Source organism: Triturus cristatus, chromosome 7 (assembly GCF_964204655.1).
Source record: "Triturus cristatus chromosome 7, aTriCri1.1, whole genome shotgun sequence".
In the NCBI taxonomy this organism is placed as follows: domain Eukaryota; kingdom Metazoa; phylum Chordata; class Amphibia; order Caudata; family Salamandridae; genus Triturus; species Triturus cristatus.
In genome coordinates this window covers 1,713,918,891-1,713,941,558 of record NC_140590.1, presented here as the reverse complement: position 1 = coordinate 1,713,941,558, position 22,668 = coordinate 1,713,918,891, and the positions used below count along the sequence as shown (strand labels likewise).

General features: G+C 48.4%; 1 protein-coding gene across 2 annotated transcripts in view; it reads left to right on the top strand.

Moving 5' to 3' along the window:
* LOC146812859 (C->U-editing enzyme APOBEC-1-like) overlaps window positions 1–22,668 on the top strand; it is a 119,641-nt gene that overhangs the window by 81,989 nt on the left and 14,984 nt on the right. For both annotated transcript variants that reach the window (XM_085619930.1, XM_085619931.1), the window contains exon 4: window positions 19,628–19,746. In XM_085619930.1, coding sequence (XP_085476056.1) covers window positions 19,628–19,746 — 119 coding nt within the window. The remainder of the gene's footprint in view (window positions 1–19,627; window positions 19,747–22,668) is intronic.

The window sequence follows — 22,668 nt, the reverse complement described above, 5'->3', positions numbered from 1 at the left end:
TGCTGTGGGGAGCACAAGGCCCTGCTAGGGCTTGTGTGCAAATCAGAAGCAGGACACCACTGACTGACATCCTGAAAGACAACTTGCATGCCTTACAATGGAAGCACGTTTCATTATGGGAAGGAGGACTGACAGCCCTGACCATACTTATCAGCATGGGGAGACACCCCCCCTCAACACAAACTCCACACAACTCACCGGGTCCAATGCATTGACACCCACCTCATGCAAAAGATACCCCGTACTGGGTGCTGCCGTGTGAAGCTCAGGGGCTCACTTTGGACTTGTAGCCAAACAAACACCAGGATTTCACAGTCAGCCATATTGCCATTGCTGTCACACCCCCTCACAGGGAAGCAGAGTCAAGAGGGAGGAAGTATGGGCATGCTGGGAAGGGGGGTGTAGCCAAGAGTATGATGGGACTCGCAGTCACAGACAACCTACACACACCCACATGGCCCAGCAAGATCAAACAGAACCATACTCGCCTCACAGGGAGTGGGAAGGGACTGACAAGATGTCTGACACTGAACTCTGTCATGGGGAGCACAAGGCCATGCTGGGAAATGGCCAACAACAAACATCAGGACTATACAGTCAGCCATCTTGCCATTGCTGTCACACCCCCTCACAGGGAAGCAGAGTCAAGAGGGAGGAAGTGTGGGCATGCTGGGAAGGGGGGTGTAGCCAAGAGTATGATGGGACTCGCAGTCACAGACAACATACACCCACCCACATGGCCCAGCAAGATCAAACTGAACCATACTCGCCTCACAGGGAGTGGGAAGGAACTGACAAGATGTCTGACACTGGGCTCTGTTGTGGGGAGCACAAGGCCATGTTGGGAAATGGCCAATAACAATATCAAACTCTGTCCGTGACAAGCTGGGAAAAAGCAGTGTACAGGCAGGCATCTGTATGAAAACTAGAAAATGTTAAGTTTGTGAACCAACGATGCATGTAGAAACATAAATCACATTGTGTGTCTCTTCCAAACACAGGTGGTGCTGAGCACCCAGCACCAAATGATGAGGATACCCAGTCTCAGACTCTGGTGGACACTGAGCTCTCTGGTATGACTCTCTCACTGTCCTCTTCGGATGACGACGACTAACCTGGCCCCTCCAGTGTGATCCATCATGCAGCACCAGCAGCATCAACATCTGCCCCCCCTGTACCCACTCCTCCAGCATCTGGACACCAACAGGGCAGCCCTGCCAACACGGACAGACCAAGGACAATCAACACCCACAGCACAGGGACACAGGACCCCCCGGAAGCTACAGCCAGCACCACCAGCAACACCACCCAAAGGGTCCCAGTATCATCTGTGCGTCCCACTGCTGGTCCTGCCCGTGTGGAGAAGGGTGCTGGGAGGGGTGGGAGGCACAGGACGCACAGGACGCACCTTGCAGAGGGGTCTGGACTGCATGATGACCCCAACCTGGCACGCATCTTAGATGTGTACCAGGATAGCACCGGAGGATTTGGCCAGGTAGTGGGGATCCTCAAGGACATGCAACACGAGCAGGTCACCCACCATGCCCGCATGGAGGCCAAGTGGGATGACATCACTGCGGTGCATCGGGACATACTACAATGCCTCCGCCAGATGAACACCAACCTGTCCACACCCCCTGTGTACCCACAAAATCTGTCGCAACACCATCTGCCAGCGGCACAGGGAGGGAGGAGGACTCTGGCGGAGAGTCCCCTGCACCGTAGAGGCCTGCACATGAGGACCCCCCCCCCCGGAAGAAGAGGGGTCATCCGAAGAAGGACATGTGAGAGGCAGATGTCCCAGCACATCCCCCAGGGCCTCTAAACCTGTTCTGGACTTGGGGGCATATTAGCAAGACCTGTGATAAAATTATCGCCGTTTTAGCGGCAGGAAACTGCCGCTTAAACGGCGATAATGGGCTTGATAATATGCGTTATAGAATTCCAATAGAAGCTCAGGTTAGATGTTCATCACATCTGACATGGGCTTCAATTGGAATTCCATAGAGCATATTATCATGCCCATTATCGCCTGGCTTGATAATATGCCCCAATGTTCTTTGTGCGCAACCCGTTCACCTTGTCCAATCGCACACAACTCGCCCACATGACATGGAGGGTTCATGTTGGGCCAATATAGCAGATGACTGTGGACTTTACTCTGGACATTTCATCTACCAGCACTTCCAACTCCAATGTGAACGTTTGATTCCCAAACCACTGTACAGCACCCACCATCCTGTGCACTTCCCTCATTCATGTTTGGAAATAAACTCACCAGTACACCATACTTGCCTCTGTTTTGATTCTAACTTGTCATGTTCAGGGAGATGTCGATCTGCTACACAACACAGTGCATGCCAAATACTGCAACAATGTGACCAACGTAAGGTGAGTCATGGGGATGTGACACATGTGAGGGAGACACACCACTATGGCAACACAAAACATACTCACCATGGCCATGTTACTCATCACACACAATGACGTTGACCTGAAACACATTGGCATGCACAGACACAACACCAAGCCCAGTCAGTGGTATCAAGTCCACAGGTGAGGTAAGCAGATGTCACTCAGATGTGGGAAGACAGACAACGCACATAACAGAGTGTAGCACAGGTTCATTACACATCAGCAACACGTTTATTCCACACTAGTTGCACAGTAATTCTACGTAACAATGGACACACGCTCCCAATGTGTTGGAGAATGGAAGTCCAGGGATGTGTGGTACACAGTTAATGTGAATTGTCAACTTCCACACTGGTGTTGGCTTCTGGGTGTTGGGGGTCAGTGTTGACCACACAACAGTCAAAGTACCCTGGGAAGGACAGACAAGATACAGTCAAAAGCACAGAAGAACAGGAGAGAAATGCAATACACATGCACAAAACATGTTGCAAGACACTTACACAAACACTATTTAGCAGTACTACCCTATTGTGGAGTACACACCACCTGAATGGACACATCACAGCACGCATCCAGTCAAGTGGCACACAGACACACTCAGACAGCAACAGAGCTGGCACAACACATTCCAGGCTACCTCCATACATTCACATAATAACCATGGAAACTCACATTCAGGTGAAGAAGTTGTTGAGCTGGGAGCGGACGTCACCATCATCTTCATCATCACTGGCATCTTGGCCCAGGCCGGGATCCTCCACAGGTGCCGGACGTTGGTCATCGTCATCGTCATCCTGGATGAGAAGCACCTCCTTCCGCACCGCCATGTTGTGTAGCATGCACCAGACAAGGATTATTTTGCACACCTTTGCAGGCTCATATGGGAGGGCCCCTCTGGTCTTGTCCAGGCAGTGAAAGCGGCTTTTCAGTAGGCCGAATGTCCGCTCTATCACCCTCCTGCTCCGACCATGTGCCTCATTGTAGCGGAGCTCGGCTGGTGTCACAAGGTTCCTGAGGGGTGTCAGAAACCACAGCATGTTGGGGTATCCGGAGTCACCTACACACAAAAAATGAACAAGTAGCTGTGTTTTGTAGGAGTGCGGAATACAACATTGACAAACACACAATGAGAAACAGTCAGTACACACCGACAAGCCAGGCATGCTGAGCTGGCATCTGTGACATCAGCGTTGCAATGTGACTACTCCTCATAATGTAGGCATCGTGCGCAGAACCAGGGAACCGTGCACACACATGTGTGATTGACATGTCAGCAAGACAGACCACCAGAGCATTGATCGAATGGTAGTGCTTCCTGTTCCGGTATGCATGTTCATGTGCCTGTGGTGGTATCAGGGCAACATGTGTCCCATCAATGGATCCGATGACGTTCGGCATCCTCCCCAGTGTATAAAAGGCATCCTTTATTTCAGAAAGTTCAGCTGGGCTCGGGAACTTGATATACAGGTCGAGGAATTGCAACATCTCCTCCAAGACTTCGCGTAGCACACGACTAAACATCGTTTGTGACATCCCACCAGAAGTAGCCACAGTGTACTGGAAGGTACCAGTAGCAAAGAAGTGCAGGGCTGCCATCACCTTTACCTCTGGGGTCAGTGCTGTAGGGTATGTCCGGCCAGGTAGCAGATGTGGCGCCAACTGCTCCGCCAACTCCGCAATCAGTGGCCTGGTGAAGCGGTACCGTCTGATGCAGTCAAATTCCTGCATGGTTGCAAGGTCTGGGTACGGCCGATGGACAACTGGTGCCCTGCAGTACAGAGATGCACAATGGAAGATTGTCAGTTCATCCACCCATGTGGCCATGACCACGATCAATATCACATGCTAGTTCATGACATTGCTCAATGTACTGAGGTGTGTGCTGTTGGTCATGGACACCTATGTCACCTACATGACCACCACCTCACATCTCAATTCCACATGCCCACATGAGTCCCATGTAGTGCAATGGCCAATCGTCTGGCTGTTTCATCCAACCTATGTGCTGCTGCAACGTTCCAAACACACACCACAGTGACAATTGAGGCCTCATGTCTCCCCGGCATCACAGATCTTTGCCATGCAGAAACCCAGGCTTCCTGTATTGCCACATCAACATAGCAATGGACATGGCGTAGCACGTACACACCACAAGGCAAGCGTAAGTCCCACAGGTAGTGGCCACTGTTGTTCCTGCCCGCCCGACATGTACGTCTCTTAGACACACACCACATCAAGGTAGATGCATATACCACATGGATGTGGAGACTGTCACCCATTGGGAACATTTGATCAGACATATCTGAGACATAACATGCACACAGATTGTGGGTGCACATCAGTATTGTGGCTACAGGTATCAGTGTGATGTACATGCCATCACCCCCAGGACTCAGGGTGTATGTGACCTGTCCTAAACATATCTAACCTGACACTGTGTCCGTTACTGTCCAATTGCACATCACAGTGGTAATGTGCACAACACACAAAGGATTCTTCCCCCATGTACACGTGGACAGCCTGGGAGTGGCTGCACAAAGTGACAGCCAAAAAAACAGATGAGGCCCCCCCAAACACCCAGGGAATGCAGCCTTACATGCCATGGGACACTGTGTGGCCAATGCTGTAGTGTGGTAGGTGTGCACAGGTGTCCCTGGCCAGTATATGTGTGTTGCATCCGTATAATAGTCACACTAATGAGGTCTGATGCGGGTGACAATGCATACACATTGCACGGGTCATGTCCGAGCCGTGCGTACGCTTTGTCATTGAATGCAATGAGGACCATCGCGGGTGACAATGCGTACGCATTGCATGGGTCATGTCCGAGCCATGCCTATGCTTTGTCATTGAATGCAATGAGGACCGACGTGGGTCACAATGCGTACGCATTGCACGGGTCATGTCCGAGCCGTGCGTACGCTTTGTCATTGAATGCAATGAGGACCAACGCGGGTGCCAATGCGTATGCATTGCACGGGTCATGTCCGAGCCGTGCGTACGCTTTGTCATTGAATGCAATGAGGACCAATGCGGGTGACAATGCGTACGCATTGCACGGGTCATGTCCAAGCCGTGCGTACGCTTTGTCATTGAATGCAATGAGGACCGACGCAGGTGACTATCATGCATGCGCGTCGGACAGGCATGGTCCGAGACAGGCGTACGCCTTGGCCATTGAATCGTATGGAGACGGGTGCATGTGTATATTCAAAATACGCGTTGTACAGTCAGTTGAACGAGCCGGGTGCACCCATTGGCTCCGGACTGTCATGGAGACGGATGCGGATTCAAAACTTGTATGAGTTGTGCATTGGAAATTCAGTTGGATGCCTACAACAATGTTGCAATTTCAAGTGTTCCATGAAGGTGAAGAATTGAACGAAGCGGAAGGTGTGTACGAGTCGAACTTTTAAATGGATTGGCCAGATTCATAGAATTCAATTGTGTTGGACCTATCACTTGGGACACATGGCCCTGAGTCTGCCTCTGCAGCACAGATATAAGGCTGGCTGGCCCCCAGGAAGCTCACTTGCCTGAACTACATGCTACTGGACCACATCCCTGCTACCACTGCTGCTGTCTCTGCATCCTCTGGCTCCGGCTATGGCACGTACTCTGGAGAGGGCCCCAGCCTTCACTGAGGAGGAGAACCAGGCCCTGCTGGACGGGCTCCTTCCACAGTACAGCAAGCTCTATGGGAAACCAGGGGAGCAGGTGAGTGTGCAGTCCACTGACTTCCTAATTATGCATGTTGGCTGACTAGCAGTACTAGCAGTGTGTACACCAGTGGCAAGCATTCTTAATGACTACTTTCGTCCCCCAAAGTGTGTGGGTACATGTAATGAATAGGTTTCCTGCTGCTAAAGTGCATTATTGCAAGCTTAAACTATCCAGGCATTGTTAACATGTCAGACATGCAGGTGATTTTTCCTTCCCCATGGTTGCACTACCTGTGTAATTCATTTCCCTTTGTGATGATGACATGTATATCCAAATGTGTGCTGCACAAATCTGGGGCATGTGTGTTAATGTACTTTTCACTTTGTCATCCTCACAGGTTGATGCCCACCAGAAACAGGAGATCTGGCTGACCATCGCCCGGGCTGTTCGTTCTGTGGGGGTCTTCAAGCGCCGGATCCGCAACTGCCAGAGGAGGTGGCAGGACCTTCGGGGCTGGACCGGGAGGATAGCTAGAGTTCAGCTGAAGCTGTCACCTCCACGCAGGAGGGGCGGACACCGGACCCCGACTCCCCACATGCTCCGGATACTGGCGGTGGTCTTCCTGGACCTGGATAGGCAGCTGAAGGCCAGACAGCAGCAGGAAGGGGGCACGTCCATGCCTAATCTGTGTATTATGCCTGACATGCTAATTGCAGACTTTTGGCCTGGTCACACTTCCACATTACATAGGTCTTGTAGTCCAATACTCAGGTCCCTCAATTGTGTGATGCACCCTCCTCAACTGTTCCACAGGTGTGGCCCCTACAGTCTGTTGCTTGTGTCACTAGGGCACTGTGTCCCTGAAGTCAGCTATGCTTCAGCTACCAGTCAGCATCTGGTCCTGTGACTCTGTTGTGTGTTACATGGGTGAGTCAATTGTTTACACAATGCCTGAGATCTGACATGTGATCTGTGTGTGCCCTTGAGATGTGTACCAATTGCTGGTCTGACTCGCAACATGTGGCTGGGGTATTCCAAACAAACCCATACAGCAGGGGACTCCAATTTTGGGGCCTCAGGAGTATGTATATCAAGTATGTCACACTTGCTAGCCACCTGACTACTGTCCAGGGCCAACACTGTTTCATGTAGACCTGGCCAGTCATGGCTCCTCAAGGGCATTTAAAAACACTCTGTAATCCCACTCCTGTGTATGAAATTGCAGGTGTGCTTAGTGACATGTGCCCTCAGGTGTCTGCCTCTGTGTCATTAGGGTGTGGCTTGTTGTTATGTACAACTGGGGTGTCCATGATTCAGAGTGTCAGCATGACATCTGAGATGTGACTGTGAGAGACAAGACCTGTGTGACATATAGGTGTGTGATCATCTGCCAGCGCACAAAGATGTATGCAACTGTGTCCTTCATGCACCTGGGTTACATGCATGGCAGACTGTGATGTGTTAGTGTACAGGGATTTGTGTTTGCAGAGACTCATATGTATGATTTGCATGATGTGGGGTCTTCTGGGTCCTGGATATGTTGTTTGCATGGGATGGGAAAGTGTGCCGGTCATCTGCAGAGTTAGCTTTACCCCTGAGTCAGTGCATATTGTTGTTGTCTGGATGCCCTGCCCCTGTGACAGGAGACAGTGTTGACTGACTTTCAGGGCATCCTAGTGCCATGGCATTGAACTTGCTATGAGTGATCCTGCATTGTGTTCAAGTGTGCACCATGCACCCCATTGTGGCTTGCCCATCAGGACATGGGTACATCATAGTGTGTGTTGCTGACATGCATCACAAGCATGTGAAATGAGTCTCTGCCCATCCCTTCATCTGGACACCTGTACTGAGTCAGTAGCAAGAGATGTGCTGTGTGTATAGTGACATACTCCTACATGTTCACTTGCATGTACAACTAATGTGTGGGTGGTGCATGTTGGCACATTGGGGTGTTAGCATCCAACATGCAACGGACATATGTGTGAAAGTCAAGGAGGGATATGTTTGCCATGGTTGATGTTGAGAATGACAATTGTCTTATTCTAAACAGTGTTGGCACTTTGAGCTGTGTTCAGCTGATGATGCCAGGGCTTGCCTGTGATGTGATGTACTCACTGTGGTGTGTGCAGTCGGTGCAGGTGACTGATGTTGTTCTCTTCCTTCCTATTCCTATCCAGATACATCCACGGCCACAGGAGGGGACAGCTCCACAGACCAGGAGGTGCCACAGAGCCTGACAGGGACAGAAGGAGAGGAGTCGGGTGGACCCAGTGGCACGGAGGGCGAGTGGAGCCACACAGAGGAGTCGTCAGCACCATCACCCCCAGCTGAGGGCCACAGCAGCTCTGAGGATGACTCCCTTGTGGAGGCTGGTGTCAGCAGCCACCAAACCCCAGCTAGTGAGGCTGTCCCCGCCACCGCCACCACCACCACCACCAGCCTCTCATCGGCTCCCATCCCAGAGGTCCCTGTAGGCTCCTGTATTCGTGAGCATGTCTCCTTTGTGCCAGGCACCGCACCCCATGCCCCTGTGTCCAGGGCCGGACTGGCCGTAGCGGGCACCAGGCAATTCCCCGGTGTGCCGCACGGGTGGGGGCCGGTTTTGGGCCCCTGGGGGCCGTTTTTGTTACAGGGCCGTTTTTGCAGGATAGCTGCAAAATCGGCCCTGTAACAAAATCGTCCGAAAACCGGCCCTGGCAAAGAGCTCGGCGGCACCCCTAACCCCCCGCATGGGGGGGGGCAGCCGAGCACTTTGCCAGGGCCGGTTTTGAATCCCAGTCCGGCCCTGCCTGTGTCCCCTGCTACCCTGAGTGAGGAGTCTGTGGACTTACTTCGACAGATCCATGTAGGGCAGACGTCGATGCTGAAGGTCCTCCATGCACACATGGGTCTCTTGACACAACTGGTGTCATTCATGGAGGGCATTTGCTCGGGCATGTCTGCCCTACAGAGGACCAATCAGTCCATGGCCTCCTCCCTGACGGCAGCAGTGTCCCTCCTCCAACAGTCCCGCACCCCTCCTACCCCTGCACCACCCACGATTCCTAGCACCCTACCTGTCCCAAGCACGGAAACCCCCAAACCAAGGTCTAGACGTGCACACAAGCAAGCGCAGGGGACTGATACCACACTCACAGGGGCTGGTTTGCAGACACACACACAGTCATCCACAACCACTCCACAGTCCTCCGAGACCTCTCCCTCCCAGCCACCTTCCCTTGCCTCACCTACAACCCCATCCCCCAGAAGCTCTTCCTCTGTGACCATGGCCTCTTCCCCACTGACCCTGCAGATCCTGATTACAAGGGGAAGAGGAAGTCCCCACACACAGAGGGGAGTGCCACTCACACCCCGACATCCTCCCCCAGGCGCAGTCAGACAGAGACCCCCACCCGCAAGTCCCCCTTGCGCCAGAAGAGCAAGACCCCCCCGCCACCACGCAGCTCCAAGGCAAAGTCTCCATCCTCCATCCCCCAGGCTACCACTCCAGAGTTTCCCAGCCACTCCCTGCCCCGGGTTCCCCCACCCACAGATACACCATCCCCAAAATGCTAAGGCCATCCTCCCCTAGCACTTGCTCCTCCACATCTGGTTAGACAGTTAGTGCCACTGATGTGGGTACCGTGTTCCCCCCCCCCGCCCTGCCTACCTCACCTGTCCCCCATTCCGCTCCCATGGATGTAGGCACTGCATTGGAGTCCACGAACACCCCATCTGACTTGGGCACTGCAGTGGTGAGCCAATCCACTCCATCTGACCTGCCCACTGGAGGGGTGCTGGCACCCACCCCATCTGACTTGTGCCCCACAGTTGTGACAGCACCCACCATTTCAGTCAGCTCCACTGCAGTTGCAAGTGTCTCGCCTGCATCCACCACCTCTTCACTGCCTCCTTCTGCTGCGCCCTGATCCTGTCCCTGCGGTGCCTGGCCTGCCCCCATGTATGCCCCTCCGAGGGGATGACTCCGGTCCTTAGCAGTGCAGGCAAGGCAAGGTGTGACAGTTGTCACTCTACTTCACTCCTTGGCATTTGGACATGGACTGGCCATTGGCCTTTTGTTTGCACAGACGTTTGACTTTTAAAATGCTGAATAAAGCTTTTTTTCTTTCTCCCTGTGAACTAGATTTAGCTGTACGTTATATTGATGATGTTTAACATGCCCTTGCACCTGTGATGCTTTGTTTACAATGTTGAATACTGATGTGTTGCTGTGAGGTACTCCCTGTGGTCCATGAGATATGTATCCTATTCTGGTGGGTATCCATGTCATCCTTTGCAGCTACCTGTGTGTGTCAGGATCAACAATTTGTGGACATCTCTCTGTGAGCATTTCATTTGCATGGTCACATCTCTGGCTTGCACCCATGCACATATGATGTGCTTCCCATTGTCCAATTTGTCACATCCACATATTTTGTGCTCATCAACACTGGACCTACAGGTGTGGGCATCATTGTAATAGGAGCAACTGGGTCCTCTGTGCAATTTGCTAGACATATGTTTTGGGTATGTGCAGATGACTTAGGGGAGACTCCCGTACCCAGGCTGTTGTGACCAGAGCCTTCATTGTGTGGTAACTGATGGCTGACTGACCAAGTGTTCTGCAGACATTAGTGAGACTTGCGGTGAATATATTTGGCACAGCTGTGCTTCCACAGGAGTTGGATCCCCTCAAGTAAGTGTGTTGTCCATTGACATGGCCTGGGCCCATGGTGTGTGTTGTATGAGCATGTGTGTGTGTCCACATCCCTGTTCATACACAGACAGTGTTCTCTTGATATGTTCCTGTTGTTGATGCTTGCTGAGTGGTACTGGGTTCATCCCAATACTTTTCCTATGGGCTACCAGATGTGTGGGTGCATGGCACACTACTGTTAATTGGTGTTTCATCATTGGGATTTGTCAGTTCTGAGTGGTGATGATGTTGTCAGACACAGATGGGACACAGTCAGGGTTCCTCAAGGCACCTGTTTATTTGCTAAATCATGTAGTTGTCCCTAGGTGGTAGTTTTCAGTGATTGAGACATTTGTATGTGTGTGTGACTGCTCTCACTTGTCGGGTTCATGGCTGCGATGCTGGCAGGTGTCAGCATGTGTGCCTTGTGGTTCTCCTTGGCTACTGCAATGTCCTGGGACTGTGGCAGGGATTCTGGAGGTTACGTGAGCTTTGAGGTCATGGCCATGTACCGCATACTGTGCAGTATGTCTGTCATTCCCCAGGGTTGTAAACTGTCCTTGTGTGATGTGTCTGTGTACCTTAGTTCCTCCCAACATTCCTGTGTTTGTCATGGGTGCATGTGCAATGCCACCTGTCCATGTGGGCTTCACAGATACACATTGCTGCAGTTCAGGGTGTGTGGTGTTGAGGGTGGACTGATGTGAATGTTTGCATGGATGGTCCCCTAGCTCCCGTTTGTCCATGGATGAGGGGCCATGCTGAGTAATTTGTGTTTGTGTATGTGTGATGTATGTTTGTGGAACAGGACACATGTCTGGGTTTCCCAGTTTGTACGACATCTTCCTTTGTCATCACAGTGGAGGTGTCATGCATGCTTGTGTCACACCAATGTCTGGTCCCTGGGGGTAGTGCTGTTGTGTGTCAGTCTCTTGCTGTGATAGTTGGTGTTCATTCCAGCTTGTGTCACATGTGTCTGTTGTACTCCCTCTCATCTCCCAATGCCCGATTGCCCACTGAGGGTGTCCCAATGATGGTTTCCTTTTGTATGGCACTGTGTCCACATCTGTGTCACTGTGGCTCTGCCACCCTCATGTATTGTGTAGTTGCCTGGGCATACTGTGACACACACACACACACATGCTGTGTCAGATGTGCAGTGTGAGTTTGCCTTTTTGTGTTTGTGCATCTGGATGCTGTTTCTGTGATTTTGCATGCTGCCCCTGTGAGTCATATCACATCATTGTGCACATTCATCCTGGTTGTTAGGTGCAATTGCTGGCATGGAATGTGAGTTTGTGAGCTGACACCTACAGTCTGCACATGTTATTTTGATTGGTGTGCCTATTTTCGAGATGTGTGCATGCTTGGTGATGGTCACTTCTGCTCTTGTGTCATTGTACAGTGTATGCATTGTCAGCCCCCATGTGTGGTGCTTGTCTGCACATGGCTGAGATTGTGTTATGTTTTCACAGCACTGTTAGCCTCACAACATCTCTGTGTGTATGGGACACAACCCCAGAAGTGTTTAATGTGTTGGGAGCAGGGATCATACATGCTGTTTGTTATTTGCAGCTTTGACCATGATGACACTTACCTTTTGATCACCACAATGCTTAACATCTGCTGCATTTTGTAAGCCCCCACTTAACTTCCGTTCTACACAGTGAGAGGGTGTTCTTTTTACTTTGCCGCAGTGCTATGGTGATGCTTTCCTTGTGTATGTCACACTCATGTGTTGGTCACACATGTGCTGTTACTTACAATGTATGTTCATAGCCACAATCACTGTTGTGGGCATTTGTCACAGACTACACACTGGTGACATGATGTTAGGGGGATGTATTTTGCGGACATACCTGAGGTTGGAGTATGCTGGATGTGTTGCGCATCACCCATCCTATGGCTGAGGGTGGCAGGGGTGATGGGCAACAGGTCCCCTGTGAGTGGGGGTGGCAGGAGTGATGGACAATAGGTCCCCTGTGAGTGGGGGTGGCAGTAGTGATGGGCAACATAAGCCCTATGGCTGGGGTGGCAGGGGTGATGGGCAACAGGTCCCCTGTGAGTGGGGGTGGCAGTGGTGATGTGCAACATAAGCCCTATGGGTGGGGGTGTCAGGGGTGATGGGCAACAGGTCCCCTGTGAGTGGGGGTGGCAGGGGTGATGAGTAACATAAGCCCTGTGAGTGGGGGTGGCAGTGGTGATGGGCAACATAAGCCCTATGGGTGGGGGTGGCAGGGGTGATGGCCAACAGTTCCCCTGTGAGTGGGGGTGGCAGGGATGATGGGCAACAGGTCCCCTGTGAGTGGGGGTGGCAGTAGTGATGGGCAACATAAGCTCTGTGGCTGGGGGTGGCAGGGGTGATGGGCAACAGGTCCCCTGTGAGTGGGGGTGGCAGTGGTGATGGGCTACAGGTCCCCTGTGAGTGGGGGTGGCAGTAGTGATGAGCAACATAAGCCCTATGGCTGGGGGTGGCAGTGGTGATGGGCAACAGGTCCCCTGTGAGTGGGGGTGGCAGTAGTGATGGGCAACATAAGCCCTATGGCTGGGGGTGGCAGGGGTGATGAGCAACAGGTCCCCTGTGAGTGGGGGTGGCAGTAGTGATGGGCAACAAAAGCCCTATGACTGGGGGTGGCAGTGGTGATGGGCAACAGGTCCCCTGTGAGTGGGGGTGGTTGGGGTGATGGGCAACAGGTCCCCTGTGAGTGGGGGTGGCAGTAGTGATGGGCAACATAAGCACTATGGCTGGGGGTGGCAGGGGTGATGGGCAACATGTCCCCTGTGAGTGGTCGTGGCAGGGGTGATGGGCAACAGGTCCCCTGTGAGTGGGGGTGGCAGTAGTGATGGGCAACATAAGCCCTATGGCTGGGGGTGGCAGGGGTGATGGGCAACAGGTCCCCTGTGAGCGGGGGTGGCAGGGGTGATGGGCAACAGGTCCCCTGTGAGTGGGGGTGGCAGTGGTGATGGGCAACAGGTCCCCTGTGAGTGGGGGTGGCAGGGGGGATGGGCAACATCAGCCCTATGGCTGGGGGTGTTAGTGGTGCTGGCCATGCAACGCCTATGGTGGGTTGTTGTTAGTGGCCAGGATGTGGATCCCCTGTGTGTGTGTGCCATTTTGCGGGTACGTGTTGTTTGTTTATGTGGTAGGTGTCTGACTTACCGCCTTCGCCGTCGGCGTCGGTTCCTGCTCCGGTCACAGATGTAGAGTACTGGTATGACCTGCGCAATGGGATTCATGATGTGTTCGTGTCGTACACGCTGCTTGTTGCTCCGTCTTGTACCTGCTGCAAGCTGGTCAGTCTTGTAGCCGTGTATTGATATGTGGCGCAAATCGTAGCTGTTATGCTTGTTTTCCGGATGCTGTGACGTGCCATACGTGGCGACTCGTCCGGCGCGTAGGAGGTACGCATCATACTTGTCATGCCGGAAACTGCTATGGATACTGCTTCCGGGCCACTCAGTTCAGCGTTAGGAGTTATGGCTCGGACGGAGAATAGAGTTTGAATCAGAGCCTACGTGTCAGTCGGATTTTTGGCAGCTTAGCACATCATACTTCCTCTACAGGACGAACCGGCTCCGGGTACGTGTCGGTCACACGGTACGGCTACAGACAGCTGTCCGACCAGCTATTGGAATCGGCCCCTCCGTGCTATAAAAAAGTAAATAAACCCCCAATGGGTTAGTTGGACTAAGTGACTCCACAAATTGCATAAGTCCTCACCAGTCTCAAGATTGTGTGTCAAACATTTATTTCAGACAGCTAGAAACTCCACGGCATTGCATTCTACAATTGAAGCCCTGTGCGAGGAATTGCAGTTAAAAATACAAACAGTGCTGAAAACAAAAGGGGGAATGCATATATTATTGAAGATAAAAACATTTTTTAAATAATCATGCACAAGCTTTACACAACAACCCCACTTTGTTACAGCGGGTTGATCATAGTGTTCATGAATAATAAAACAACTCTTCAGATACAACAGGCTGAAATTAAGAGAAGGATTAGAAGTTGAAGAAAAGGCGAGATACAGCTGATTACTCTTTGAGTACCAAAGCCACTTCTGAGCATCCAATATCACAGAAATAAACTAAGATGCACCCAGAAACTCATCCTAGATGTACACTCATCTCCTCATTTGTATTGAGACCAGTCGGCTCTTTAGTGTATAATTCAAGGCTGTATCTGGATTCAGGTTTTCTGAGGGTCATAGAATACACACAGATATGTATATATATATCAAATTCAATCCTCAATTCCAAAATACTTCATCAAAGAAGTAGGCATGAACTCCTTCCAAGTGCGTAAGTGCTTTTATTTAGTTTAAGCATAAAATCAAGCTAAATGCATTGTCCATGACGTGTTTCGACTTCAACCATACAGTCTTGATCACATGATTGCACTGTGAATACTAAAATTCTGTTAACCTCTTGTGTCACGTGTGCTACTCAATGATAGAAATAGGCAACAGACTTCAATGTTATATACTATCTTTTCATATTAATTCTTAAATACAATTTAATTTCTTTCAAACGCATAAAATATACAATGTGTTGCTATTGCATTGTCAACTTGTACTTACAAACTGTGTACACAGCAAATATTCAATCTTCAAGATTTTACTGTTGCAGATGTCTAATATTTCCAACCTCCTTAACTCAACAAAGTGAAAAAAATTGCAAAAGTACTAATTAAGGGAAATTTAGCAGCATCATAATGTTTTTCTTCAGAAGATTTACTATACTCTGAGCCTTCGAAATATTGCTCTCTTTAGATTGAACATGGATTATTGTAAATAAAGGGACTAGTGCAAGACATGAAGGGGGCAGAATCCTAATCATCAGTATCATTTACCTGTGTAAAATTGTACCATATTTCTCTCATGTGGGTTTATTCCTATCATATTATATATATATATATATTTCTTTCTTTCAACACCTGTTCGCATAGTTTGTAACAGACTCCAGCATGCTCATGGTCGCTTGATGGAGAATTTATTCAGTCACAAAAGCCAAGTAATACGTTTCGACCGCGCAAGCGGTCTTTCTCAAACCTGAAGTCGCCGCCATTTTTTGCCTTTTATACTAGTGCAAATATTTTTCAAGAGAAAGTGCAACATTGTTAATAAAGTTTCACAATAAACAAATAAAATGACACAGCAAAACTAAACCAACCAAAGGGACGTGCAGTCAAAATTTCGAGACCCACTGACCTATGCGTTGTGCAAATGTGCGTTAAGACTATCCCATTAAAATTATCATGATATCTAACAGAAAATCAATGGTATCTATACATCATTAAACCTTAGAGTGCATTGAATGATGATTTAAAATGCATCAAACTATATGGGACTAAATTCAATCTCCTTGTCTCAGGCAAGTGATTAATGCCTTGTTTGCGTTACCAGACCCAAACTTTAGGACGTGCTAAACACTCTATGTAAAATCACAATGAAAAAAATATATATATATATATCTATATCTATATCTATATCTATATTATCTACTGGCGGTCGCCAGTAGATAGTTATAGTTACAACCTATTTTCCATAGGAAATCTCAAAATTCTATTTTGAATAACTTTGGCGCCGGTTGACGAATCCTCACGAAATTTTCAAAACTAATGGGGCGCTCCGTTCAGCTCCTACCCTAAAAGTCTCGGGGTGATTCGTCAAGCGGGCCCCGAGAAAAAGGGGGGGTCCCAAAACGCGTTTTCCCCATGCATTTTTCCATAGGACATTTAGTCGCAGCTACAGCCCGAACGGCTGAACAGAATTACGTGGAATTTGGCAGAGAGGTAGCCATAAGGTCAAGGAAGTGCCTTTTGCAGGTCTGGTGTAAATCTGTTCAGTATTTCCTGAGAAAATAGCATTTAAAAGCATATCAATATCTATACGCGCGCACCGTGCGCGCACTGTGCGCGCACCCTGCCGTGCGCGAGCGCAATTCTGATTGGTTGTTAGATGTCGGTAAACATTCGAATCGGTCGAAACCAGGAAATGTCAGCCGCCATTTTGTCTCTCGCAGTCTGAGGGGGTGAAAAACAAAGGTGGAGAACGTGAAAAGGGGGCAGAGTGGACAGTTCCTGACCCCCTAGCCTTGGTCAGGGGGTCACAGAAGGACCCCCAAGGCAGAAAAAAACTATTTTTTTTTTTTAAATCACGAGGTGCGCGCACCCTGCGCGCACTGCGAACTGTGGGCGCTTGGTGCGCAAAGTGCACCGAGTGCCCACAGAGCGTGCACGGTGCGCGAAGCGCACCGTGTGCGCACGGTGCGCGCACGGTGTAAAACCTGAAAAAAAAAAAAAAAAAAAAAAAAACATAACTTAGCATTTAAAAAAACGTACAAATTCACTGAAAAAACCATAGGTTTCACACACGTTATAGTTACGAATTAGCAATTAAAAAACCTTGCAAATTCACTTAAAAAACCATAGGTTTCACACATGTTATAGTTAGCTGGACATTTCACTCATAAAAAACCAATGAAATTCCCCCGTTATAGTTACTGCAGGCAACTATAACTCACGCGACCGCAATCCTCTGCTGATGACGTCAGATATTACATCACTGATGACATATGTGTCTTTCTGAAAAATAAATATTTGTAATATATGTATAGCTAAAGATTAATGGAAGAAGACATGGGTAAATAAGTGTCTAAATACAGTGATGTAATATCTGACGTCATCAGCAGAGGATTGCGGTCGCGTGAGTTATAGTTGCCTGCAGTAACTATAACGGGGGAATTTCATTGTTTTTTTACGAGTGTATATATATATATATATATATATATATATATATATATATATATATATATATATATATAATATATATATAGACACACACAGTTTTTTGCAGTACCAGTTATTGACCTTATGTGGTGGTTGACTTACTCCAAGGTAGTGCTGGAGTACATTTGAGCCTGTTTTGACCACTTCAGGTCTCTAGTAACTTCAGAAGTGTATTTTGTGAATTGGAATTGCATTTCTTTTTTGTTTGTATGTACTTGTCCAGTTTGAAACCCTCCCTGGTGGCTCCCGGGGAGGGAGGGGTGGGGGTGTCTAGGAGTGGCAAAGGCACTCAATTATAGAGCCTGACACTTGTTTTTTCTCATAACTCAATGACTGAAGGCAAGAGAGGGAACTACAAGCATAAGGGAAAGAGGGAGAGAGCGATAGACAGAAAAACATCACAAAAGGAGAAAGAAGGAACCTGCAAGAGAGATTAAGGGGCAAAGAGTGTCTCATAGTGGGTTAATCATCCTGGAGATAGAATCAAGTCTATGCATTGAGTGTGCCAACATTGAATACCTCCGGACGAGGGTTTCTGAGCAGAGTATTGTGCTCCGGCACTCATTCTTTTACAAATCAAATCAAACCCTGCTCTTGCCCCTCCCAAACCGCTCCTTAAACTTCTATAAGCCCCTCCCATTTAGTAGTAATTATTCACATTTTCCCACTGTTCCCCATATTTACTACTAATTTGGCCTCCTCCAGACAAGGGTTGTGAATTGCATTTTTTAGTATGTAAGTACTACTGCTGTACTACTACTGTATTATTACCTTAAGTGCTGCAAAATGTGATTTGTGAATAGGGCCCCATTGGGTTAAATGAACTGGAAAAAAAGTCTTTTTTTTTCCAAGTTCAATCAAATGTGGGGCCCATGCAAGGCTTTTTTGCTGTAAAAGTCTGCAATTTATAACATTGCAGGCTTTGAGACTGCGTAAAAGGCAAGTCACAAAGTACTTTGTGAGTCAAAAATAGCTTTCCAACATCCAATGTACACATTGTGAGTCCTTGCAATTCACAATCATATGGAGGTGTAAAAGAGGAGGCATGGCTTCCATGAGAATTACAATGGCGGGTCCACTCAGCCTTTCATCCACCTGAGGTCGATAAAATGAGTACCATTGAGTTGGGTAACAATAAACATCTGTTATTCAGCGCCTTGAGACCCATGGGTGATAAGTGCGCTTTACAAATACACACGTTATGTTATGTTATGTTATGTATGAATGCTTTGTGGCTGCCATTGCAGTCACAAACCATTAGCAGGTTTCTGACCTGTCAAAGTAGGCAGTAAGGATTTGCAAAGTAGAAGTTGTCCATGAAGGACATCTTACATGCTGTTAAGTACAACTGGGGATATCAGGATGAGCAGAGAGTCATTCAGGGAGCCCTTGCATGCTCACCCGATGCCCATTCACAGATCCTACATTTTTATTCATGGCAGCTCCTGTACCCTTAAGTCACAGTGACTGTGATTTTGGAATTCTATAAATGTGAATGAAGCGATGGAGGTCTGTTGTCCCTTGAAGGTCTCTATCATCTTTGTATTCATCAGAAATCAGAGTTATTCCCAGAAGGAACTCCCATCTTATGAATATTAATAGATGGAAATTCTAGGAATCATGCTGATTGCCATTTTTGCATTATGATGAATTAGTACATCTTCTGGTGAGCAAATGATTATTGAGTAGGATTGCAGATGTTATGCAAAAATCGCATCTGTGATATACCCAGAGATTAGTACATTGAATCCTAAATGTTCTCCAAATAAGTGCAAAGGACACACAATATGCTCTATTTGTCCTAGCTTCTCTTCTTCAGACTCTTTCAATCATGCATATATTCCTTCTCCCTCTCTTGCAACACACACTCTCCCCTCCTTCTTGGTCTCTCTCTCTCAGTATCTTACTTTAGATCCACCTCTCTGCCTTCCTGTCTCCCTCCTTTTCATTACTACATGCGTGCCCGCTCCTTTGCCCCTGCTGCATGTCTCTCAGTTTCCCTTCAGTTTGCTGCTGTACTCTCATTCACAAAGTGCACATACATGTAATGCATCAACACAGTGTTTTTGATCTTCCCTCAGATTACAGATATTGCTGGAGGATGTTTGTGAATAACCAACAGATGGATTTGTTAAAACTGTGGCCATACACCACCTTTATGAAGCTCTACTTCATACATCACCTTCTCACATGCGTGGAGGTGAGTATTCCCTTCAAAATAATGCATGGACTTAAAAAAAAGAAAATACTTAAACAGAGTGCACAGTCATTGTAATGAGGGAATAATATTAATGTAGAACTGATAAAATGGTTATGACCATGAGCTTGGAACTTCAGGTCACGCCTAACATATCTGTACCTGGCCAAGTCGGAGCCACCAGAAATTATTGTATGGTAATTGCTTTAACATATAGTGCTTACTACCCCTGGTGAGGTATTAAAGTGCTTTATGGCAGTTGGCACACTTCACCATTGCCTAAAATTAGTGGTTAATCAAGTGATGGTTAATTAATTGCCTTTGATGTGTTAGTTATTTGGTTAGTCTTGTGCTTTGAGGAAACTGACGAATTTCCACCATTTTCAATTGGTGTTAATGGGAGTAGGTGTAATTATTTGAATTAGTTAATGAAAAAAAGGTGGAGGAGGTTAACATTGTGAAGGGCAAGGAGAGCTTAAATAGAAGGAGACATTATGATTTATGTGGGAGGGATGAGTAGACAAGATAGAATGGTTTCGTTTTGCACGAACGGCTACTCGGAAGGAAAGTTTATGCTTTGAACAGGGCTCGCTTTAGCATTGGTGGTGCCCAGTGCAACAGTGTTTTTTGGCGCCCCCCAATGACCACCTCTGACACATATGCCCTCCCTACCACCCTTTAACAGTCTACATAACCACTTTTTCCCAGATGCATTTAATTAATTTTATAGCGTTACTCCTAAAAGTGAAGGGTGTCAGAGCACTTTATATAACACACACATTACACAGAGACTATCAATCATAATCAATAATAGGTGTGTGAATCAGTGTATAGGCAATGTGACATAAGACATATGACAACAAGGGGTGGATTCACATGTCATCCATACAGGTAGGCAGTGTAGTTGAAGAGTACCTGGTCTGGAGAAGCACAAACTCTGAATTTAAAATGTAACACAATGGATTGGGGCTCTCTTTAACCCTTTCGCCGTGGCGGGAATTCTGCCGCGGCGCGGGGGGGTGCGGGGGGGCAGCGCGGTGGCGCTGTGCTCATGACGGAGCCGCTCCGTCATGAGCCACGGTTGAGCTGTGCTCATGACGGAACGGTTCCGTCATGACTCCGCCCATTTGCGTTGTCCCCCCGCACAGGCGGGGAAACAGCGCCGCGTAGGCGGAGCGGCCGCCAACGGCCGTGACATGACGGAACCGTTCCATCATGAGCACACGGCAACCGTGGCTCATGACGGAGCGGCTCCGTCATGAGCGGGGAAGGGGTTAATAACAAGAACTGATTTGTACCCACTGACCTGTTTACTTTACATTTGCTTTGCGATCTGCATGGTACATGTTCCTTGCCGCAGGCATGTTAACCCTCTGCGCTACCTTACCATGAATCAAAACTTCCACGAGTCAAACCTTCTATTAGACAAGACTCGGATCTGGCCAGGAAGAACATTAATCACGGAGTTTTCTTGACATTTTAATTGTTGACTGAAAATTGCTGGAGGCCAGAAATGTTGCAGCAGGTGATTTTGAGCACAATATAAACTAGCAAACAGGCACCCCCATGCAAAGTCATCACCTGGTGCGGTGGCACCGTTCGCACCACCCTAGAGCCGGCCCTGGCTTTGAAAGTAGCTGTAAAATCAGCTCACTAAGATTTAGTAGCGACTAAGGCAAAAGGCATGCTCAACGAGAGTAAACACAGAGGCACAAGGACATGCAGAAGATGGAGTGTTATGTTATAAAGATTTCTAAAGCACACAGATGCCCCCGAGGGGGCTTCCTGGAGCTAGCCACTGGTAAGACGACAGTAGGAGAAGCAGGCTGGGCTTAGAGGGAGAACAGCCAAGTCTTTAATTGTTTCTGTAGGCTTAAATGGTTTTGAGTTTTTTTTAATGAGGACAGCAAAGAGTTCCATAGGGTTGAGGCAAGGACACGAAAGGGGCCTCCTCTCCTCCTGGCTCTTCTGTGGTGGGGTATTGAGGCCAGATTTAAGTCTGCCAAGCGTAAGGCTCTCATAGGGGAGTAAGATTGCATCAGAGCAGCAAGACGTGGCACTCTTGTGGGAGATGCAGAGCGCCTTATACTTTGTGCACTTCTCAATAGGGAGCAAGTGAAGCTCAACCATGAGCTGAGACGCCAAACAGAATTTGTAGAGGGAGAAAAGAAACGTGGCAGTGGCATTTCGAATGACCTGTAGTCAGTTGAAGACTGATCTTTTGGTGAAATGACAAGTGATTGAACAATCAGCTGGTGGACTTGTAGGGCGAAGAGTCCCAAGGTGGATTAAGGCTTCTCATGATGCCAAAGCAGTGGCCTGGTTTAACCTGGTTTCAAAGGATAATGAGTCGTACATCCATACACTGAGGTTTTTAACCACAGACTTAAGTTTGAGAGGAGGTCCAGGCACTTCTGGCCACCAATGGTCTCCCCATAGGTGGGTTTGACTATTTGTGAGGAATGTATCATGCACATAGGAAGGCAGGATGCTCCAACTGATCCCCAATAACACCTACACCGTTCATTTTCTTCCATATAAGTATTGAACATCTCTGAAGCTGTAAGACTTTGTGATTTTTCAACATCTGGATAGTGGGTTGTTACGTATGTCAGTAGATATTTTGAGGCATGGACAATCAATGGAGTTGGCACAGATGCTACTGGTATGTGTTTGTTTGAAAAAAGGTGCATGGGTGTTGAGTTTCTATGGTGATGTGGTTCTTCCTGCTATTAGGATTTGTTTGCTAAAGGATTCTGCAGATTTAGCATGATACATCCTTGATCTTAGTGGGTCCTGGAGGATATCTGTCTGTGGGCAGCAAGTGAGATTGTGTGGATTCTTTGATGGATTACACTGGGAATACCCAGATCTTTACCATTCTTCTGAACTCTAAGTAATTTGCAGTAGTTCTGATCTTTGCAG